The 21379-nt window shown below is 28.4% G+C and overlaps 3 protein-coding genes and 1 long non-coding RNA gene across 10 annotated transcripts; 2 read left to right on the top strand and 2 right to left on the bottom strand.

The window, feature by feature from the left end:
- Positions 1-20: 20 nt before the first annotated feature.
- Positions 21-8977, top strand: LOC122518055 (anaphase-promoting complex subunit 1). Of its 2 annotated transcripts, XM_043636726.1 has the most exons (21): positions 21-263; positions 743-886; positions 1106-1423; positions 1508-1587; positions 1663-1775; positions 2003-2272; positions 2353-2758; positions 2946-3135; positions 3242-3644; positions 3713-4696; positions 4791-5044; positions 5125-5383; positions 5464-5967; positions 6045-6249; positions 6345-6665; positions 6751-6979; positions 7069-7274; positions 7358-7697; positions 7775-8423; positions 8531-8659; positions 8744-8977. In XM_043636726.1, the coding sequence occupies exons 1-21, from the start codon at positions 240-242 to the stop codon at positions 8827-8829; spliced, it is 6114 nt and encodes a 2037-aa protein (XP_043492661.1). In that variant the 5' UTR covers positions 21-239; the 3' UTR covers positions 8830-8977. The 2 variants fall into 2 exon arrangements, with proteins under 2 accessions (XP_043492661.1, XP_043492662.1); XM_043636727.1 differs by lacking the exons at positions 21-263; positions 743-886; positions 1106-1423 and having other exon boundaries at positions 1515-1587; positions 1677-1775.
- Positions 8978-9823: 846 nt separating this feature from the next.
- LOC122517970 (regulator of nonsense transcripts 3B) lies at positions 9824-14139 on the top strand. 4 transcript variants are annotated; one of them, XM_043636605.1, is made up of 8 exons: positions 9824-10345; positions 10572-10986; positions 11084-11235; positions 11485-12036; positions 12541-12910; positions 13004-13192; positions 13289-13578; positions 13650-14139. In XM_043636605.1, exons 1-8 carry the CDS (start codon positions 10229-10231, stop codon positions 13860-13862), a joined length of 2298 nt encoding a protein of 765 aa, XP_043492540.1. In that variant the 5' UTR covers positions 9824-10228; the 3' UTR covers positions 13863-14139. The 4 variants fall into 4 exon arrangements, 3 of the variants coding, with proteins under 3 accessions (XP_043492540.1, XP_043492539.1, XP_043492541.1); XR_006303949.1 differs by having other exon boundaries at positions 9825-10345; positions 12541-13192; positions 13650-13955; positions 14068-14139; XM_043636604.1 differs by having other exon boundaries at positions 9825-10345; positions 12541-13192.
- A 533-nt stretch (positions 14140-14672) lies between these two features.
- LOC122517969 lies at positions 14673-15040 on the bottom strand. Its single transcript, XR_006303948.1, has 2 exons — positions 14952-15040; positions 14673-14849 (listed from the first exon to the last, which is right to left on the bottom strand). It is a non-coding gene; the product is annotated as an uncharacterized LOC122517969 (long non-coding RNA).
- A 115-nt stretch (positions 15041-15155) lies between these two features.
- LOC122517952 (condensin complex subunit 1) lies at positions 15156-21366 on the bottom strand. Of its 3 annotated transcripts, XM_043636587.1 has the most exons (21): positions 21168-21366; positions 20950-21084; positions 20701-20876; positions 20403-20542; positions 20246-20327; positions 20109-20171; positions 19806-20039; positions 19380-19712; positions 19062-19272; positions 18668-18972; positions 18197-18589; positions 17886-18130; positions 17680-17800; positions 17256-17597; positions 17051-17175; positions 16688-16942; positions 16328-16600; positions 16077-16219; positions 15747-15998; positions 15515-15616; positions 15156-15450 (listed from the first exon to the last, which is right to left on the bottom strand). In XM_043636587.1, the coding sequence occupies exons 1-21, from the start codon at positions 21280-21282 to the stop codon at positions 15203-15205; spliced, it is 4293 nt and encodes a 1430-aa protein (XP_043492522.1). In that variant the 5' UTR covers positions 21283-21366; the 3' UTR covers positions 15156-15202. The 3 variants fall into 3 exon arrangements, with proteins under 3 accessions (XP_043492522.1, XP_043492523.1, XP_043492524.1); XM_043636588.1 differs by lacking the exon at positions 20950-21084; XM_043636589.1 differs by lacking the exons at positions 20246-20327; positions 20403-20542; positions 20701-20876; positions 20950-21084; positions 21168-21366 and having other exon boundaries at positions 19806-20035; positions 20109-20130.
- Between the last annotated feature and the right edge of the window lie 13 nt (positions 21367-21379).

Raw genomic sequence — 21379 nt, 5'->3', positions numbered from 1 at the left:
AAATGCACTTAATCAAAAGAAGACAATGTCGATATTAGCGCACCTATGAATACAAGATGTAACTAAAATCTTTATTTCTTTTTTTTATAAAAATTTGGCGTCCCTGCTTCGAATTGTCGAAAGATTCTATATTCAACATTATTTACATTATTTTGAAACGTTTGTAAAGAAAACCGTTACTTGTGTTTATTTTCCTTCTTCATATATATTTAGCAAATCTGGATGAAAGCAGGGAAACAATGATTGCCGCCTCAGATCCGGTGGTATGTAATTCTTTTTTGTATTTATTATATAATACAATTATTATGATTTATAGGGGTACTTTGTTTGCTCTAAAATAAAGTAATAATAATCAAAAGATTTAATGTAATAATAGTAATATATATCTTTATTCACTTTCACTGCAACTTAATTTACAATCTCCTAATAGCAATTTTCAACTGTTTTAATCTGTCATTCTTTTCATTCTCCCACATACTAATAAAAAACTACAATAGTTTTAAAAATGTTATGTTTATGTGATAAAAATTGTAGGCAAGCATATGCCACTTTCCCACCTTCTTTTCAAGGCTGAAAGGCAAGGAAATAAAGATATATAGTACATTCATTAATAACAATTTCTTTAAAATGAAAGCATTTACTATATTTTTATATTATTATATTTTATATAAGTTCATTCGCATAAATTTTATATACATGCATTAAAAATCACATGTTTAATATATGTTTCTTTATTTTTTAGGAATATATTCCTGGTGGACGTCAAATTTATTCAAAACATCCTGGGTCAGTAATAAATCAACAGTTATTGAATAATTCGACTTCACCAGGAGAAAGTATTTTATTAGAGAAACTCAGTCAAGTTAATATATCAGAAAAAAATTTTGTAAGTTATCGTTGTTGTATACGGTATCTGAGGTTTGTCCAGCCGAATAGTGTCAACATATTCCAAGCACAAAAGTAAGAAAAAAATGTTATAAATAAGTCATTTAAGTTATTAAAATATGCTGACACTATTTGACCAGAAAAATCTTAGACACTCTATATTATTTTTATCAATTTTGTATATAAATATATGTTAACTTAATAAAGTATAAATATATAGAAAGAGTTCTGGTCAATACGTAATAATGATACATGTGGCGAAGAAGAATTATATTGCTCTGGGAAAGTTGCAATTCATTGCAAGGGTGATCAATCCACTCGCGTTCTTGAGACTTCATATACTTGTGAAACTGACATAAAGCATGCACTATGGTGTACTTTTTGTACAAGTATATCAGATCATTTATCGAAAGGAAAAGATCAAAATAATGAAGAACAGTTAGGCGAAACAATAAGATGCATTTGTTTACTTGATTCCTATACTCTAAAAGTTTTTACTGAAAGTGGTGAAAATTATGTGTCCAGTTTACAATTTCAGGTAGAATCCTTATTTTTAACATTATAGTTCATGTTTTTAAATACTAGTATTATTATTAATAATATATAAATTTGAATGGTTTAGGTTTCTGCTGTTTGGCCAACAAAGTATGGTATTTTACTTGAAAAAGCACAAATTTCTAAACCAAATATTTCTGAATTAAGGTATTTAATGATTTGTGTGAAATTAATATTTATACAATATTACAATAGCAGAATTTTTCTTTTTATACTTTTTAGGTGTACGTCATTAGAGGCATGTAAATATCCAATGCAATTTGATGCTAATTTACCAGTAGCATTTTCGCTCATGCATCCTTTAGATGAAATTTGTCCATTAATTATTAAGCATGGTAAGATTATCTTTATTATCATATTTTATAATGTGAACTTTAACTCATTGGCTTATTCATTGAAATATTAATTTTGAGCATGAATTTAAATAAACAGGTTTTTACAAAAGAATTAATAAATCTATATCTAAAATAAAAATATAAAGATATTATTATACGCCAATGGGTTAACGAAGAATACTTAAATAAATAATTATTTTGAAACATATTTATTGAAATACTCACAGGAAATATAACATATATGTCTGAATCAAATCAGCAGATTGTTTTTACTAGTTCTGAACCATCATTGGCTGTAATTTATGATGAAAAAACTGGATTACATTCTGTGTATAAAATACGAAAAGCTTTAATAGAAGAGTGTCAGATGGTTTGTAAAAACAATGAAACAACACAAAGTATATTTAATCTTTCAATGAGTGCATCGCCATTAAATTTTGGTAGCAATGTGTCAGCTACTAAAAGTTTTTCTAATAAAAGTCATATAAATATGTTTGGTAAGTTATTTTCAATATATTTCCTTTCATTTCATTTTTATATATCTGATAAAAAAATACAATACAGTTTAATTGTTTAGGTATAGTTAATCCACATTTAAGTAATGTTGGAGGTGGATATGGTTTACCAAATAGTCCTTTTGGATCTCGTTGTACATCTTATACAACAACAGGTTCTTGTGGTCAATCACCTTCGCAAGTACAGCAACAACACTCACGTTCTCAAAGTCCAATGGCTACCATTTCACGTTGTCAATCTCCAACGCATTCAGGATTCTCTCCGTTATTTGGAATACCTAATACAATTATAAATCATCATTCACGATTACATCAAATGGTTATGGGATCAACTCTAAATCTTTCACAACGAAGTCCTGTTTGTAATGGCAGCAATATTCAGCTTCAAGATGCTATTACTACGAGCAAACCATTATATCCCGAAATTTGTCTTGATCATGTGTGGACAGAAAATGTGGGAGTTCCAAAGTAAGCAGAAATTATTATAGTTTCCTATTATATATTCCTCTCTCTATCCTCTCTAGTTTCCATTCCTTATTCCAGACTTTTTTTGTGTCTTCAATTTCTTTGGGTTTTTTCCAGAAAGTAAGTTATATTAAAATATACATTTATCGATTATTATAATATTTTAACGTATTACAATTTTATTTTAAAGGGATATACAACCAGGACGAGCATCCAAAGTTCTTTTAACATCTGATTTCGTTGGTCAAAGTTATTTGGGATATTTAGTACCTACCAGATCGCAATTCTTTTTAGTTCGTTTAGAAAAAACTAACAAACAACAACAAGTCATTTTTGGAATGGTTACAAGTATAATAGCAAAAGATGCAGTTAGTTTGCCTGTTAGTTCCTCCCGTATATTTTTGTAATTATTGTTATTAAAATGCTATGAGAGAGAGAGAGAGAAAGAGAGAAGCATGTAATAATATTTTATAATTTTATTTCCAGAGTTTACATATGATAGCAATTATTGATATGTCCAACAGTATAGTATTGTATTCAGGTACAACATGTGTTGGAAAGTTACATGTATCAAGTATTCTTCCGAATCTTACATGTAAATATTTCGTCTCAAATATTAATCACAAACTCAGTTCTCCATTTCCACGAAGAAGTTCTTTGATTTCACAAAATTGTGGAAATTCTCATGAAATCAGATTCGAAGAAGCTGTACATCTTTTAAGTCCAGTCGGTGGAACCTGCGCACAACCACCAATTTTGTTGGAAAATTCTGTACTAGATTTAAATCTTGTTGGTTTGAAAGATGCAGTGAGCAACAAAATTACTTTAGAGTATGGTAATAAAAGTTATTTTCGAATAACTCTACCAACTTGTAGTACATCTCCGTTAGGTTAGTATATTTTTATTAAATATTGTATAGTAATTAACAAACAAATAATATATTAAATTTATTTACAGTTACCAAATGTTTAAAAACATTACGTAGCGTATTACAAAAGGACCTTGCAATGCAATTATTAGTAAAATGGTATGGAGCTCGGAATGCTCCAGGTCCGCAAGATTTTTCTCCGGTCCAAGAGTGGCATCTTTTTTTAGTAGTTTTATTTACTTTATTGGGATACGACGTAGATAAATTACAATTAATACAAAACAATGAAAAAGAACAATTTACCGAACGAAACAGTCCAATGGTTGTTCCAAAAAAGCAAAAGACCAGTGATAGTGGATCTAACGATGATTGGGCATACGTAATAAATTCTATTAAATCAAAAAATTCACAAAACTTTATTTCTGACGTACTGGGGCTGACAAAATTTTCTAATACGCATGACGCTTTATCTTCCAAAAATAGTGAACTGAAGATCTCAGGAAGGATTAATTATCAAGCAATTTTATTTCCATATCTTCCTCTTATTTTGTTCTCATTGCACTTATTATACGAAGAATTAAAATTAGATTGTGTGATGTCAGAAAGTTTACCATTACTTGCTCAGTTATTGTATCAACTAAGCACAGACTTAAAATTCGATACTTATGCTCATCATTACTTTCTTGATTTTCCAAAGTTGCATTACTTAAAGAAAACAGTATCTCAAATCAGTGATATAGATTTACAGAAAATAACAACACCAAATTATATCAGCTTAAAACCACCGGATATATTCAAAACGTTAAATAATTTATTAATTGGTACAAATATAGAACCATTTCCATATTTATATCATGTAAATCCTCGAGCAAAAAATATAGTATATTTAACTACGCTGATAGCAAATGAAAACAAAAATGACAAACTAGAAATAGATAAACTCGTGAAATTGATAATACCAGCTGGAAGTCGTATAGATTTTCAAGAGAGCAAAAATAAATTTGACAGAGATATACCACAAAAATTACAACCATCGACAATAGAAAACATTGTGCTATTATATCATGAAATGGGTATGCTATTATCAATGCATATTTTTTTTATTTTGTAGTTATGTATATTATTAATGAATAATATATTTAATAAAACAATATAAAATTATCTTAGGTATGAAAAAAGAGGATCTCGAAATTTTACCACCAGGAGTATCTTTAATATTAAAAGATGTTATGCACAGATGTAGAGAACGTCCACCGTCTAATTGGCCAGCAAAGGTCTATGAATTAGTAGATCGTCAAGATTTGGCTGCATTAGGTACACATTTAAATTCATTACATATGAACGATTCTAATGATAACAATGGAAAGAACTATCTTACTAAAGATGTGGATCAAGATGATGGAATGGAATTTGATGACAATGTAATAAATATACATATGTCATTTATTTTTACAATAACATTTTACTACTAACGAATGTCTAATAAAATTCATGCTTCTAGATATTGAAACTAAGATTTAATAAGGATCACAGAGTGGCTGAAGTACGACGATTGCTTAATTCGTCGAAACCCGTGAGAATAGCAATAATACAACGACCAGATGTGAGTGATCACGAATTTATAGAAGAACAAGAAAGACATTTGCATGCTCTATGCACAAGAACAATGGCCCTTCCTGTGGCTAGAGGCATGTTTACGCTCAGGACTTCAACTCCTATAATTACTGAGCAATTGCCAATTCCTCGGCTTTGTTTAACAGGTATAAAGTAAAATCATCATCTCAAAAGCATCTTATATTTGTAGATATATACAGTATTAATATATTTTTTGTATAAATAGGTAAAGCACCACCTCGTGGAACTACGGTAGAATTGGCTCACATAGATGTGCCACCAAACATGAATTTGTGGCCTTTGTTTCATAATGGTGTGGCTGCTGGTCTTCGTATTCACCCTAATGCATCAAATATTGATTCGACTTGGATCGTATACAATAAACAACAACAAGGTGAATTTGGTATCGAACATTCAGGATTTTTAATGGCACTTGGTTTGAATGGTCATTTAAAAAACCTAGCACCGTTTAGTATGTACGAATATCTTGTTGAATGTCACGAAGCTACTAGTGTTGGACTTTTACTTGGATTATCTGCAACCTATCGAGCTACAATGGACGTGTCCATGACAAAATTATTATCGTTACATGTTGAAACGTTACTACCACCAACGAGCATAGAATTGAATGTTCCACAAAATGTTCAAGTAGCAGCATTAATGGGAGTTGGTTTAGTATATCAAGGAACTGCTCACAGACATATATCGCACGCATTATTATCAGAAATCGGTAATTATATTAACACCTTGAACGAGTAAATAACATTGATAAAAATGCAACGATATTCATTATTTTACTTTAATTAGGAAGACCACCTGGTCCAGAAATGAAAAATTGTGTCGATCGAGAATCATATTCATTAACAGCAGGATTGGCATTAGGATTAGTTGTACTTGGGTGTGGTGGTGCAGCCGATCTTGCTAGTATACCTGATACTTTACATTATTACATGGTTGGTGGGCACGTACGACCTTTTACTGGAGCACAAAAGGATAAATACAAATCGCCTAGGTGTTTAGAATTCTTATTAATATAGAATTTAATTACAAAGTTACATTTTATTTGTGATATTTTTAACTAAAAATTGTTATTTATAACATTTGTAGTTATCAAATACGTGAAGGAGATTCTATCAATATTGATGTAACAAGCCCTGGTGCAACATTAGCTTTAGGTCTTATGTACTTCAATACAGGAAATCGAGCAGTAGCTGAATGGATGCAAGCACCAGATACACAATACTTACTTGATTTTGTGAGGCCAGATTTTTTGCTATTAAGAATATTGGCTAAATCATTAATTTTGTGGAACGAAATTCAACCAACTAAAACATGGATTTCTAGTCATGTTCCTAATATTGTTTATAAATATAGATTACAAAAGCCTACGCCGGGGATTACTCAAAATGTGGACTTAGAAACTATGAAGTTAGTTATCTCAATTTTGTATAAAATAAATTTAATAATATTTGTAAATAATGTTTTATTAAATTAATTTCTAATTTATTTTCAGTCAAGCGTATTGTAACATTATAGCAGGAGCTTGTATGGCTTTAGGACTAAAATATGCAGGAACTGCAAACAAAAATGCATTTAGAACTTTATATAATTATGCTCAAATGTTTACAGCATTGTCTCACAAAACAATAGCTGAATTAGCAGGAAAATCTACCATAGAGACATGTTTAAACGTCATTTTACTTTCAACTGCTGTTGTCATGGCAGGAACAGGTGATTTAGAGGTCAATTTAAAAATCTTTTTAAGTAAATAAATTTGAGGTCTTGGATATGTTTATAATGAAATTATTGATGCATTTTAATGATATTACAGATTATGAGAATATGTAGACACGTGAGAACACGAGTAGGACCTACTAGTAGTGTTGTTACGTATGGTTCTCATTTGGCAACACATATGGCTCTTGGTCTTCTTTTCCTTGGTGGTGGTAGATATACTCTTTCAAATAATCCTAGTGCTATAGCTGCTCTTGTGATCTCTCTTTTTCCAAAATTTCCAACACATAGTAATGATAACAGGTTAATATCATAATTTATTATTAAATTAACATATATATATTTGTGTGTATCATAGATAAAACTTTTATATTTCTTTATTACAGATATCATTTGCAAGCTTTGCGACATTTATATGTTCTAGCTGTTGAACCACGTATAATTTTACCAAGAGACATAGACAGTGGACAATACTGTTATGCTACGGTACAATTAACATTTATTAATGATTGTGAAGCTCAAGGATACGAAGTAGTTCTTCAAGCTCCATGTTTGCTCCCACAGTTGAGTAGTTTACAAAAAATTGAATTAAAAGACACCCGATACTGGGAAATCGTATTTGAAAAAAATTATAATTGGCAACAACTTGAAGATATGTTGAAGAGAAGTGATTCTTTAAGTGTTAAGCAACGAGCTGGATGTTTATCGTATATAGAAGATCCCCATGTAAATATATTTTAAATGAAAAATTAATAACTTATTATTTGTTTATGTTACTTCATTTTGATATTTATCAATTGCAGGGTTTCAGAAGTTTAATAGCACAAACGTTAACAACAGAAAAAGTTTTTGCCTGGACTATACGACCGGAATATATAACATCATTTACGAACGATAAAACAGTATTAAATATAGTGAAATATTTTATGCAAGTATTTAAAAAAGAAAAAAGAAATTACGAAGGAAACGCGAAAGTTATATTAAGTGGAAATACAAGTAAAGGAAAACGCGATTATTTTTCTAAAAGTGTAAATAATATTAATTCAACAATAAGCAGTAATTGGACAGATCAATCAGAACATTCCCAAGAAGGGATGGAAATCACAGAAATATCATCTCTATTAAAAGATATTAATTATGTTCCCGAAACTGAAGAAACTTCTTACGGAATTACACAATTTGAACAATACTTTTTACAAGCATTTGCGGTAATCGTTTACGAATGTGTTATTAAAGATAAAGTTGGACTTTTACCGTCATGGGTAAGCATGGTTAAGAACATGGAGATTTTAGAAAAACAACCAAACAGTTTCTCTATATGGCAAATAAAACTTTTATCATCATTAATGTTACACAAATTGGCCTCAAAAGAATCAAATCCACTTCTTAGCTCGGAGACTATATTTTCTATTAAACAAAAAGTATCGCTTATTTTAGATGGATGGGAAAATGGTAATATTTGTAATCATTATGAATTTACTTTGATTACGATATTTCGTAACGATTATTATATTTTATTTATAAAATTTTTAACTATTATACTTTTTATATAATTGCAGAATTAATACCCGTAATAAAACATTATTTAACGACGGGAGTCATCGAATGTGATCTAAAAACATTATCAAAAATGAGCACGTATTTTATCTTTTATGATGTACCTTATTATACGGATAAGAAAATATTTCGTGAGTGCATAATACTTTATTACACGTATGCATAATTTATCTTTTATTTATATTAATATGATTAAATTATATAACTTCTTTCAGAGAGACTATTTCAACAAGAAGAAATAATGTCTGCAATATCAAGCGTAACATTGTACAAGTTGTATAAAATCTTTAAAGCTAATTAATATTAGTTTTATTAAAAAAATATATTAACAATTGTTATAACGTATTACTTATATCAAAGTACAAGTAGTATTTTGATATGTACGCGCGTGTGTATGTGTATACGTTAAAGTAAAACTAAGAAAGACAAATTAAATAAGTAAATCTATATTTATAGAATTTTATATTTATAAAAAAAGATTCATTTAGTTATATCTTACTATTATTATTATTTTTATTTTCAATTTTTTCATAATTAGATAAGCGTTCTCACACACGCACACATCTATTGTCGTTATACATACGTGTATGTAATATTTTATTATTAATCATCTAATTTATCACACAAATAAAGTATCATTGATATATTATTATACTATTTCTTTTTCTTCCTCTTTTTATTAGGACTTTGTCCTGTTATAATAACTTTTTTTAATGCTATTTCTTGAATCGATTTATTGTTTTTATCAAGTCACCCTCATTATACTATTTAATTTTATAAATGTATAAGCTTGGAAAAGATTCCTTAATGATTAGATTATAATTTTTCTTAAAAATATATTGTACATACATAAACTTTAACATTTCACTTAAATATGAATGACTATGAAGACGATTATTTAATTCAAACGGTGAGCAAGTAAGCTACTCGACTGAGCCACTATAGTGGCTCATGGACCTGGAAAAAATAATCGCAAAAGCCACTTTAGTGGCAGGCCGGCTAAGGGCGATATCGGTAATTGCAGTGCTCTACCTTTATCTTACCCACCGTCGGTAACGGTAAATATCGACAGTCGGTAATTGCAGTTTTCTACTTTTACAGCATCGACCCTCGGTAATAATAGTTTTCTACTTTGAAAATATCGACCATCAGTAATTGCAGTTTCTACTTTAATAATATTGACTATCGGTAACCCTAATATAAAGTATTACCGACGTAGAGTAAAATAAATTAAAAATCACATTGTTCACCTCATTCACTTAATTATTTGAACATGCTATAATTCAATTAATAATTCATTGATATTTGAATACTTATAAAGTTGTGTTAAATAAATTTCTATACAAGGGAATATATTAAGCATAAACTATGTCTTATATAGATCATCGCGTTTTTAATCTACCCCTAACAACTACAACCACTATTTTGCCTCCCCTTCTTATCGTTTGATATTTTTCATTGTTTCTCTCGATCCAATAGCAGGAAATACTTCCGAACTCTTTAATCCACTCGGTCGTAGTTTTCAAAGTTTATGGTGGTACTAAAGAAGCAAGATGGCTGTGAAAGAATTGTAAACTGTATCGTGTATTTTAAATGTTTCAAAGAAAATTTTATATTCGGGATATATTATAGATTAAAGTAACACGAATAATTATTAATAATACTTGATCTTTCACAAATTTGATAAATATCGAAGCAAAATGACTGAAGAAACGCAGCAACCTGAAACACCCGTGCAAAACGAAGCACAGGCTAGTTCTCCGGATGTTGGTAAACTTAGAGATAACAAGAAAGAAAAATGCCGACCTATGACTAAGGTATTCATTAAAAACTACTATTATCTATAAATAATTAATCTTTGTTAGTTTAATGATTTAAAGTTTAATGTTCACATGTAAAAATTGTTTATTATAATTCATTTCTATTCTTGAATTTGTCTTTTAAGTAAAGTTATAAACATCACATTTTTTATTGCTTTTAAATGCTTATTTATAATTTGTAATATTATCACTTAATATTGCAAAATACAATTTTATTATTTAGGTGATTCTACGTCGACTTCCACCAACAATGACTTCAGATCAGTTAATGGAACAAATTTCTCCGTTAGCTGAACATGATTATTTTCATTTTGTCAAAGCCGATATGTCGCTTGGTCAATATGCATTTTCCCGTGCTTATATTAATTTCATGGATCAACAAGATATATTTACCTTCAAAGAAAAGTTTGATAATTATGTATTCGTCGACTCAAAAGGTGCAGAGTATCCAGCCGTAGTAGAATTTTCACCATTTCAAAGATTACCAAAGAAAAGAGTTGGGAAAAAAAAAGATTTGAAATGTGGTACCATAGAATCAGATTCATATTATATAAGTTTCTTAGAAAGTCGTAAAAATCAGGAAGCTGATTCAACTAACGCTCAACCAAAAACAGAATATTCTTATCAACCAGCGGACAGTGAGTTAAAGACTCGATTATAGTTTAATTAAATGGATTAGTTTTTTTAAATCATGAATCTTTCGTTTGATTTATTTTTTCATTATTTTTTTTGTAGATACATTAAAAAAAGTTACAACGACACCTCTTCTGGAGTACTTAAAACAACGTAAACAAGAAAAACAACGTCTCAGAGATGAGAAACGTGAAGAAAGAAGAAGACGGGAATTGGAAAGACGGAGAATTAAAGACGATCCAATTATATCTAAGGTGAATTTAGATTTTCTCTTTCTTCTTATATTATAAACTTGCAAAATTATGTACTATTGTTGGTTAATCGAAGACAAATACAGTATAGAATATTATGTACTTGATTGCATAATATTTTAATTAAAAATAGTCATGATATTATTACATTAAATATTATTTTATATCATAAATTTTCCATATTTTGTTACAATTATTTATTAATTCTATATCCTTTACTGTATTTGCTGATTTTAACCTTCCCCTTCGCAGCCTGTATATAATGTTGAAGATGTCTGCTCCAAGTATTGCTTCATCGCAACTGTATCGTGTACAAACTTAGAAGCCATTCATTTTGAAAACCAAATTATAAATGAAAACAAAGTATTTTCAATGGAAGAAAACAGTAATGACCCAATTTTAAACGGTAGATTGAAAATCGATAATAAATTGCATGCTTACAAAGAATTGAATTGCTGCAATAAATTTGCTAATTCATATATCAAATCTAATAAAAATAATTTATCGCTTGTAAAGAAATATATAAGAAATAATACTAAACACAACAAATTCAACAACACTTACGATTTGCGTAAAGAAAATTATGCGCAAAATAATTCTGAATTGAATAAAGAGAAGCGCATTTATCATTGGTGCAACACTAAAAATAATTTCATAGATAACAAGCATAAATTTAAAACCGGTCAATGTATTGGAAGAAATGAATATTTTTCAATGTTTTCGGAAACACAATTTAGAAACATCCATAATATGTGGAAATTGCATACAACTAATGATACATTCAATTCGAGGAATCATAATGCGGTACATAATTATGATAAATCTTATAATTATAAAACTTGTAGAATAAGTTTACCTGGATCACGAAAAAATTCATGAATTTATATAAACTACAAATGAACGGTTAAGAAGAATATAATTGTATCACCATATAATCGTACCCCTTACATAAAGCATCCATTTATGGAGAGTAAATTTTCTTTCTTGTAAGACAGTTTTAATTTGTGATCTTTTGTAAGCTTATAGACTGTGCTTTTAATGTGACAAATTTATATTTTAATTATAAATGATTTATTGTTATTTCATTTTTATATAATAAATTTTTCTAACAAATTCATATTTTCAAGATTTTTGAGATTTGTGTTGTTTTATTCTTATATTAATCATAATTAATAATTATAATATAACTGACCTTATAATTAAAATTAGCAATACAATATAGATGAATATAATCTTACATTATTAAAATTCAAGATAATCTTTTATATATATATATATATATGTATATATATATACAATTTATTTTAGGTACTTAAGAATCCTGACTTGGACAAAGACACGAACAAGGATAATAAAGAAAATAAGGATGATAGGGATAAAGTATCACCAAAGGATTTAAAAAATCGCAATAAAAGGGATGAAAAATTGCGTGAAAAAATACCGCGTGATAGAGATCTGAAACCTTTAACAAAAGGATATAGAGAAAGAATGGACGATCGAAATAAAGATAGAGATATAAAACATCAAAGACGACATGACGATAAAAAACTTTATGGAAGACGAGATGACAGAGACTTATTCAAAGAAGACAAAAAAAATGATATTCGAGATAATAAAAATTATGAAATTAGAGAGGATTTCAAAGAATCTAAAGAACGAAGGATTGAAGAAAAAAAAGGTAAAAGTTATGAAAAAATGAGACTTGAAAAAAAAAGATTAGCCGAAAATAAACGAAATAATACGGATCCTAATACCGATAATGTCATAACAGTTACATGCATAATGAAAGAAAACCAGAATATAACTCAAGAATCTACCGAAGAGGGATTAATTTCTTCTACTTCCAAAGGTGTAATGGAATTTGTAAATGAAAAAAATGATGGAAAAAATAATGAAAATATAAAATTAATTGAAAATGAACAGGATATTGAATTTGTATCTGATCAAACTAAGGATACTGGTATTTATAATTATTTTTTTTAAATTTTCATAACTATTATTAAAAATGATTACTCTTATTTAATATTTAATCTTAATGATATTAAATAATCTATAGAAACTAGTATTCGGACTGAAAAAGATGCAACTGAAAAGTCAAGATCTATTGAACACATTAACCGAGAAACTGGTATTGATACTGAATCTGAAGAAATAAAAGAATCTAAGGTTGTGAAAAGACGTAGTTCTTTAGAAAGTGGTGGTGAAGGAGGTACCGGAGACAATAATTGCTTGAGACGCCATAAATCATTAGATGGCGATGGACAAAGTAATTTACAAAAATCCGAAATTGAAGATAAGGAAAAAGATAAAAAGGATCCACGATTAGAACGTAGAATTCGAAATAAGGTATTTTCTATGTATTATAATCAGAAAACCTCTTTGTTGAGGTTGTTTGATTATAGATTTTACTATTTTAGGATCGCCCTGCTATGGAAATTTATAGACCAGGTATGGGGAAATTTAGTAAACAACGCTTAGAACGGGAAAAATCAAATAATGACGATCGAGCTTCCCTTTCACAAAGTCCAACTCCAAATACTACAACTTCCACTGTTTCTAAAACTGCTAAATCTGGATCAGAAGTTCGTTCTATGACATTTAAGCGTAGTGTTAGCCGTGATATTTCATAACGTGTACTGATGAGTCATATTTACCAATATGTACGATCTATATTGTAAACAAAAAAATAGCATATATTTTACAAATACTAGCCCCACATTAAGGTAATATCATGTTTCTTAATTCCATACATTATTTTCCTTCATCTTATTACATTGTTTCATACTTGTATATTATATTTCATGATATCAAATGCAAAAATTATTTATTTCACAGGTTGCTTTTAATATTGTTTCTCAGGAATTTTAAGTCATTTAATAATGTAGATCTCTAATTTAAGTCGTGTAATACAGGGTATTCAAAGTTTATTCATCCCATACGCTAATGGAATTCTATTTCAAAGTTATATCGTTTTCTCTTTTGTTTCGTTAACTTTACAAATATTATTAAAAAGTAATCAGTAAATGCTATATTTACAATTATAAGAAAAAATTTCAATAAAGACAAAATAAGCTAAAGTTAAATCGTTAAAAAATATTTACATTTGTTTTTCTTGACAAATTCAATTGAATACTTATATTGTATGTATTACCAAAAAATATAGAAGTATACACAAGTTAAGAAGTCTCCTTTTGTATCTACCCAGTTCCATTTTTGTTATTATTGGAACCACTAGTGGGCGATAGTAGGTACTTAAAATAATGACGGAAGAATGCAGTATTCTTTGATAGTATATATAATATAGTGTTATATTGTAATAGAATTTTAAATAAAATTATATTTAATTTTTAGTGGATAAACATGTGTGTCCCTTCAAAAATGCATTTAAAAATATATTTTAAAAAGTAGTCATTTAAGGCGTTCGAATAAAATCTCAAAGGTTTGTTGTTAAATCTAACGATTTAAAATACCCGTGTATGTGTAAGAAGACTGCATTCATAAAATGCAGGGTATGTCGAAAACAATTATATTTCGTGTGTATGTACGATAAATATCTTCATTTTTATGCAATTATTTTAACGCTCCTGAGTAGTGATGACTTCGTGGATAAAATTCTCCTGTAACGTAAAAAGAGTGCATTAGTGCATTATAATAATTGTTAATTAATCAATGCAAGTGTCTATTGTTGTTTAAAAGATCGGAGTATATGTTCTATGTACCTTCTCCTTCGAAATCCATCGTTGAAATGAGACTTTGTCATCTATAAAAGTACTTTTATTAAATGTTGTTTACATAAATTTCCGAACGTTGCGCATGTGTATAAAGGAAATTATTTTAAATATATAAATAAAATTTAAGTATTACTTTTTATTATGTCTGTATCTATATACATATAGAAAATTAATGTTATATAGTATTTTTTATTTTTAATATAATATTTATTCCTATTTTTTATGATGTATTTGTATCATCATTTACGTAAACGTAATGATCGGGTTGAAGAACCTTGTACTGTCATTTGTGAAGGTGTTCTCGCTGGTGTTCTTACTGGTGTTTTTGCTGGTGTTTTTGCTGGTGTTTTTGCTGATGTTTTTGCTGGTGTTTTTGCTGGTGTTTTAGCTGACATTTCTGTTTTACTATTTTTATTTCTTTTTGGTAATGGAGGTGACAATGAATCCGAGTCCATAACTTTTTGATTACTTCTTACTCTCGTATTACCTAATGACAGAGAAATATTAGAAAATAATAGTATTCAATAATTTAATGAAATTATTAAACTTACGTTTATTTGGCGTAGGTTTTGACTGGACATCTTCATCATCCGATTCTGAACTGGTATCCGAATTATCTTCGGAGAAATGAGTTTTCTTCTTAATAGATCTTGCTGCAATGTACACAATTTATTTAAATATATTGCACAAAATGTTTAATATTATATACTATAATACTATTCTTTTTTCTAATAGGTGATAAATCTAAATCAGTATCAGAATAATTTTTTTCCTCGTCGTTACCTTTTAGTTTTCCTTTATGAGAATTTCGTTTCGTTGATGTTGTCGGTGGTGGCATCAAAAAATTATCACTTGATGCAATGTTCTCAGACCCCTCTATTAGCTCTTTTATTTTATTTTCTAATTCCGCACTTGCAGCTTTGGTATCAGATTTCTTTTTCGTTTGATCTATTATACCTTGAAGTGTTTTCAACACCGGTTTGTGATGAATTTTGTCTTTTAAAAGAGGTAAACTTTCAATCAAACTTTGTAAACCTGAAATAAATACAGAAACATATTATACATATAATGCTGTTTTTTTAAATATTACTGTAAACATATATATACAATTACCTTTTACACTAAATTGTAAGACTGAAAGGCAGTAAGACAGATCACGCCATTGTCTTTCCGTAATAGCAAGTTTGAATCTGGCACAAATTTTGTCTACTATTGTATCAATTTGTTTTTTATGCTGTACTAAACCCAGAATATAACTGTAATTTAAGGAGAAACAAAAAATAGAGTTTAAATTTATATATTTAAATAGAGTTTTTATCCAGAATATTTTCTTAGATACCCTGTATATAAATTACGATACTTACCCAAGAATTTCTTGAAAACGATCTTCGCTAAGATTTATTTGTGGATCAGATAATCGCGATAATATGTCAGGAATCGCATTATAAAGAGCATAATCCCTTTGTGAAAGCTCTTTGAAAAATGTTTTAGTATCTTGTTGAATTTGAAGATCTTCATCTATAATACAAAGGGCTAATTGTGATACTTGACCCTTAACACGTACCATCTGTTTCATTATGAGATTAGATAGTACTTGAACACAAATACTACGTACATGTCTATTTCCATCTTGAAGTCTATAAATAAATAATTATTTTCACTTGCACTTTAACTGACGAATAGAACTAATTTGACAAAATTCAATTATAAATTAGAAGAATTACCTGGCGTATATGTGTTTCGTCCATGGTTCTACTTGATTGGGAAATCTAATTGTAAGATCACTTAAGCCAATAAGAACATTAGCTCGGATTCCTGGATAAGGTGAACGTTCCAATATCGTAACCAATAATTGAAGATACGTTTCACAAAACACTGAACTAACTGTCATCATTTTGCACAAAGCTAAAGTACCCGCTGCTTGTAAGTTTTCATTACGATATTTTTCAGGGTGTTGACATACGTCTAATACAATGGGCCTATAAACAAATCATTGTTATATTATTAACAATTTGTGTTATTATTATAAAATGTATGTACATATTGATAATTATATCCAAGTATAACATAAGAACAAGCATACATACACAAATTTAGTAAGTAATCCATTACCAGTTACTATTTCAGATTCTAAAGCAGCATTTATAAATTCAGCATCTGCATCATCTGCCGCACCTTCCAAAGCATCTTCTCCGTTATCCTCTCGTAAATTCTAAGAAATATTTTTTCTTATTCAATGAAAATATAATTAAAAGAGAATATAAGTATTCATAGGAAGTAAATGTATCAAACCTCTTTATTACGCAAACCTCTACTGCTGTTGCTACTACTAAGTACAGATGTAACACTTTCGTACATTAATTCGTGTGTGTGTGTGCGGCATTTAGAATTGCTTTTATTTAAATTATTATTTCTTTTTAAATCTCTAAGATTATTTCTTCGTTTTAATTCTTTGTATATTTCTGTATCTAAGTGCACCATTTCTCTGATAGCTATATGTCCAACTATATGCAACAAATTTGATAATGCAATGGAAGATAGAACTATTGAGTTATCATCTGCTGCATTAAATTGTTCAGCTTTTAAAATATCCAATAGAAAATTCTTTATCAAATGATGAGGTTGATTTGCCAACTTAAATCATAAAATATATTTTTAACAATCTAATCTAAATAACAAAGAAATAATTATGCAAATATAAAAAATAGATACTTACTTTATATATCACATTAATTGCATCGGTGGCAAAAGAAATATAGCCTGTTTTCTTCGGATTAAAAATATTCTCTCTCAATAATGTAATAATCACTGTGAACATTTCGTGATTATTTTGATACCTGAGCGTGAAATGAATTTTAATTATAAAAAGATCTTATTTTAAATACTGCATTTATAAAAGAAATATTTGATGATTTTTTTTACCTAGCAGGAATAGTCTCAATATTTGCATTCTCCTGTTTGATTTTATTTAAAGTTCTACAAGTATCTCGAGCCAAAAGAAGATCACCCTCTTCCCTAGGTCTTAATCCAATTTTAACTAATACATCTAAATTTTCAACTATAACTTTACTCTCGATCTCACCTATCATCATTATTAATATTAAAGCAGCTCTGCTCTCTATCAAAGTTGTATCAGGGAACTTCATAGAAAATATTTCCCATAATACCTATTTAATAAACAGCACATAAATACAAAAGCTATCTTCTTAAAAATCTTCTTTTATATGACGTACCTGCAATGTTTCTTCATTTATTTCTTCATCAATATACCATATTTTAATCAATTCTTCCAACGCTGTACCCTGTCCAGGTTGAAGTTTTGTCACTAAATTAATTAAAGACTTTACACGAGTAATAGCTATTTGTCTAGATGATTTTTGAGGTTCACTGTTATGAAGATATACTTTTTTATAAACTGAAGCTAAATTGAGGCGTACTGATTGATCATTGTGAAATACTTGGAACAATGCTTTACACATTGTAGCTGAAGCTCCTGTTACTCCAAATTGACAAGCTGTGCCAAATAATGCGCATGCTTCAATAGCATCGCTAGATGTTGTAGAAAAAAGTAATACTTCTACTGCAGGTAATGCATCTTTTAATTTTCTTGCAAATTCTAAAGAATCCTTTAACAGACAATTATATAATAATTAATCTCGCTAATTATTATTTTAGCAATAATGATAAAGATTCTAATTTCTTACCTCTAAATAATTTACAAGACGTTTTTGCGTTTTAATCTCTTCCCTTAGTTTCTTTTGTTTTTGTGACATGTTGTCCTCATTTTTCTTATCTTCCGATTCCATGAAAATTTTTAATAAAAAAGCAAATAAACATTCTTCCTTTGCCTCGAAAGAAAGTTTTTCTATTTCAGGAGTATCTTGCAATTTGTTACAAATTGTCCATAAATACGAAACAGCGTCAGAAACTTGTTCGTTTAACATTAATTTTCTTATTTTTTCAAACGCTAAGTTTGAATCAATATCATCGTTTGTTTTTTCTTCTTTGTCTGCAAGATAATACATACAATTCTTAAATTCTATAATCTATAATTAAGATCAAATATATATTTGAATAAGATATATGTAAAATATTTACCATCATTATTTTCATCATTATCTTTATCATTATCATTATTATGGCTTTCTATAATTTTCTTTATAGATTTCTTTATATCTGGAAGTAAAGTGTTCCATAGTTCTAGTCTTGCACTGTCCCCACGTTCGCTATCATTGGCAAATAGTACCTGCAATTCTTTTAATTTTATTTTTTCTTTTTCCGCCGATGTAAACAATTTTTGTTCCTCTAACTGTAATATAAAAATATTTCAAATAAATCCATTCAGTTGTACATGTACTATTATCTATATTGTATTCTAATAAAATAATTTAAATTATAGATCTACATATAACTGACCTTAGCAGCAAAGGGATTTCCTTCAAGTAATGTTCTTAATAATTGTAATGCGTGTTTACGAACGTTAGCACTTTTATCTTTTAATCGTGATATACAAGCACTCAATAGTTTTCCTTGTATTGCTAAAGGTATAGCTCCTTCTTTACTTAAATTTTGCCAAACATTGAGTACTTTAGATCTTACGTACGCATTGCAATCCAATAAATGCTCAAATAAGCAATGAAGACATTCATCTCGTTGTTCTTTTTGTTTTTGATCAAGATCATCATTTGTCAATACTTTTAAGACCACCGTACCTATGATTCCAATGGCACAATTCCTCATAACATAATACTATAAATTATAATTAAATTTCAACAATTAATAAACAATATCAATTAAAGATATTATATTTGAAACTAATTTGCTATTTATTCAAAATATTACCTCATTTGCAAGATATTCTAATATATCATCCATGACTGGTAACATGATATCAGGTTTCGAATTAGTAATATTTTCCAAAAATGTAGATACATTGCGACATTCTACTTCTGCTGGTTCAGATTGATTAATCTCTTTTATTACTTGTTTTATAAGACCATTACATCCACACTTAACATCCATATGTACAACACCATTGGCCATAAAAGCTGGCAGTGTATCGCACAATTTGACTAACTATCATATTTATTTATTATTTAGATATCTAATCAATTATTTAAATTAATAAATAAAAAATATACGTACTTGAACAATTCTTGCGATACAAATTATACCATGGTTGTACTTTTTAACAAGAGTTCCCAAAATCTGTTTAAAAATAACAAGATATCAGCTTCTATAATCATGTACATATGTAATAACATAAAATATGAAAATCATACCTCAAAAATAGTTTCTCTGATATATTTTTGTTTAGCATCCTTATAATGTTCTAATACATTGTAACATATTTGTGATATTACTCTAAAAATATATATATAGAAAATTACTTTTTTGCGATAACTTGTTATTTATTCTGATGGTTCTTCTTAAACTTACGTTACAAATGAATCTTCAACAATTGAATGGTTCCAAATTTTTTGTAATGGCAATTGAACCCATCGATATATAAACTCTAATATTTTGTCTTGATCATCATTCCACTTATCCTCTTCATCAGTTTTTGTATTCTTTTTACGCTATATGAATAAAACAGAACATGATAATGTTGCTTTGATTTTCCTATTATAAATTGAAAAAAGCGCTATTGTACTGCTTGGGTCTTTACGACAAGATTTTTTCAAGAAGCCAAAGGACTTAAACAATTAATATATGCATGGATAAATAAAATCCTTACGTGAGTTTGCACATTTTGTGAATTTTTAATCAATCGTTCATTAATCTGACAAATTAATTGGGAAACTAAATAAGCAAACATTTTATTGATGCATAAAAGCTTTAGTCTTTCCTCTTTCTCTATTTCTTCATCTTTATCGAAAATTGTTTCCATATCCACTACCAATAATTGTATTCCTATTAAAATAAAATGTATATATGTATATTATAAATAAAAATGAACATTATTTCGAAATACACGATTGCAAACCTTTGAAGATTCTTTTGAAAGAAAGTAAAAGTAATTGCACTTCTATTTTAGAGCCATGAACCAAAACAGCAAAAAATGTATCAAAACAATTTAAAATAAAACTTGCTCCATCTTTTTGCAAAGCAACTCTACTCTCTAAAAAGATAACAAAATATATTTATTAAATCTATTCAATTTGTTAATCAAATTTATAATATATTTTATAAACAATGAATTACCTTCCACAGCTTTAATTACCATACCAGGTGGAAGTATTTTCTTAACATAATATTGTTGAGCTTGTGATATTAATAGTTCATCCTTGTTTAAAGGAATTATAAAATCTTTAATCATATTTACATTTATTTGATTACTTAAATAGTTTGTAATAAACAGTGAGAATATAACTAAGACAAAAATCACTAATAATATTCTTTCAAACTACAGTTAG

Source organism: Polistes fuscatus, unplaced genomic scaffold, assembly GCF_010416935.1.
Source record: "Polistes fuscatus isolate 324 unplaced genomic scaffold, CU_Pfus_HIC Scaffold22, whole genome shotgun sequence".
In the NCBI taxonomy this organism is placed as follows: Eukaryota; Metazoa; Arthropoda; class Insecta; order Hymenoptera; family Vespidae; genus Polistes; species Polistes fuscatus.
The sequence above is the reverse complement of the archived record's forward strand: the minus strand, read 5'-3'. Positions and strand labels throughout refer to the sequence as shown.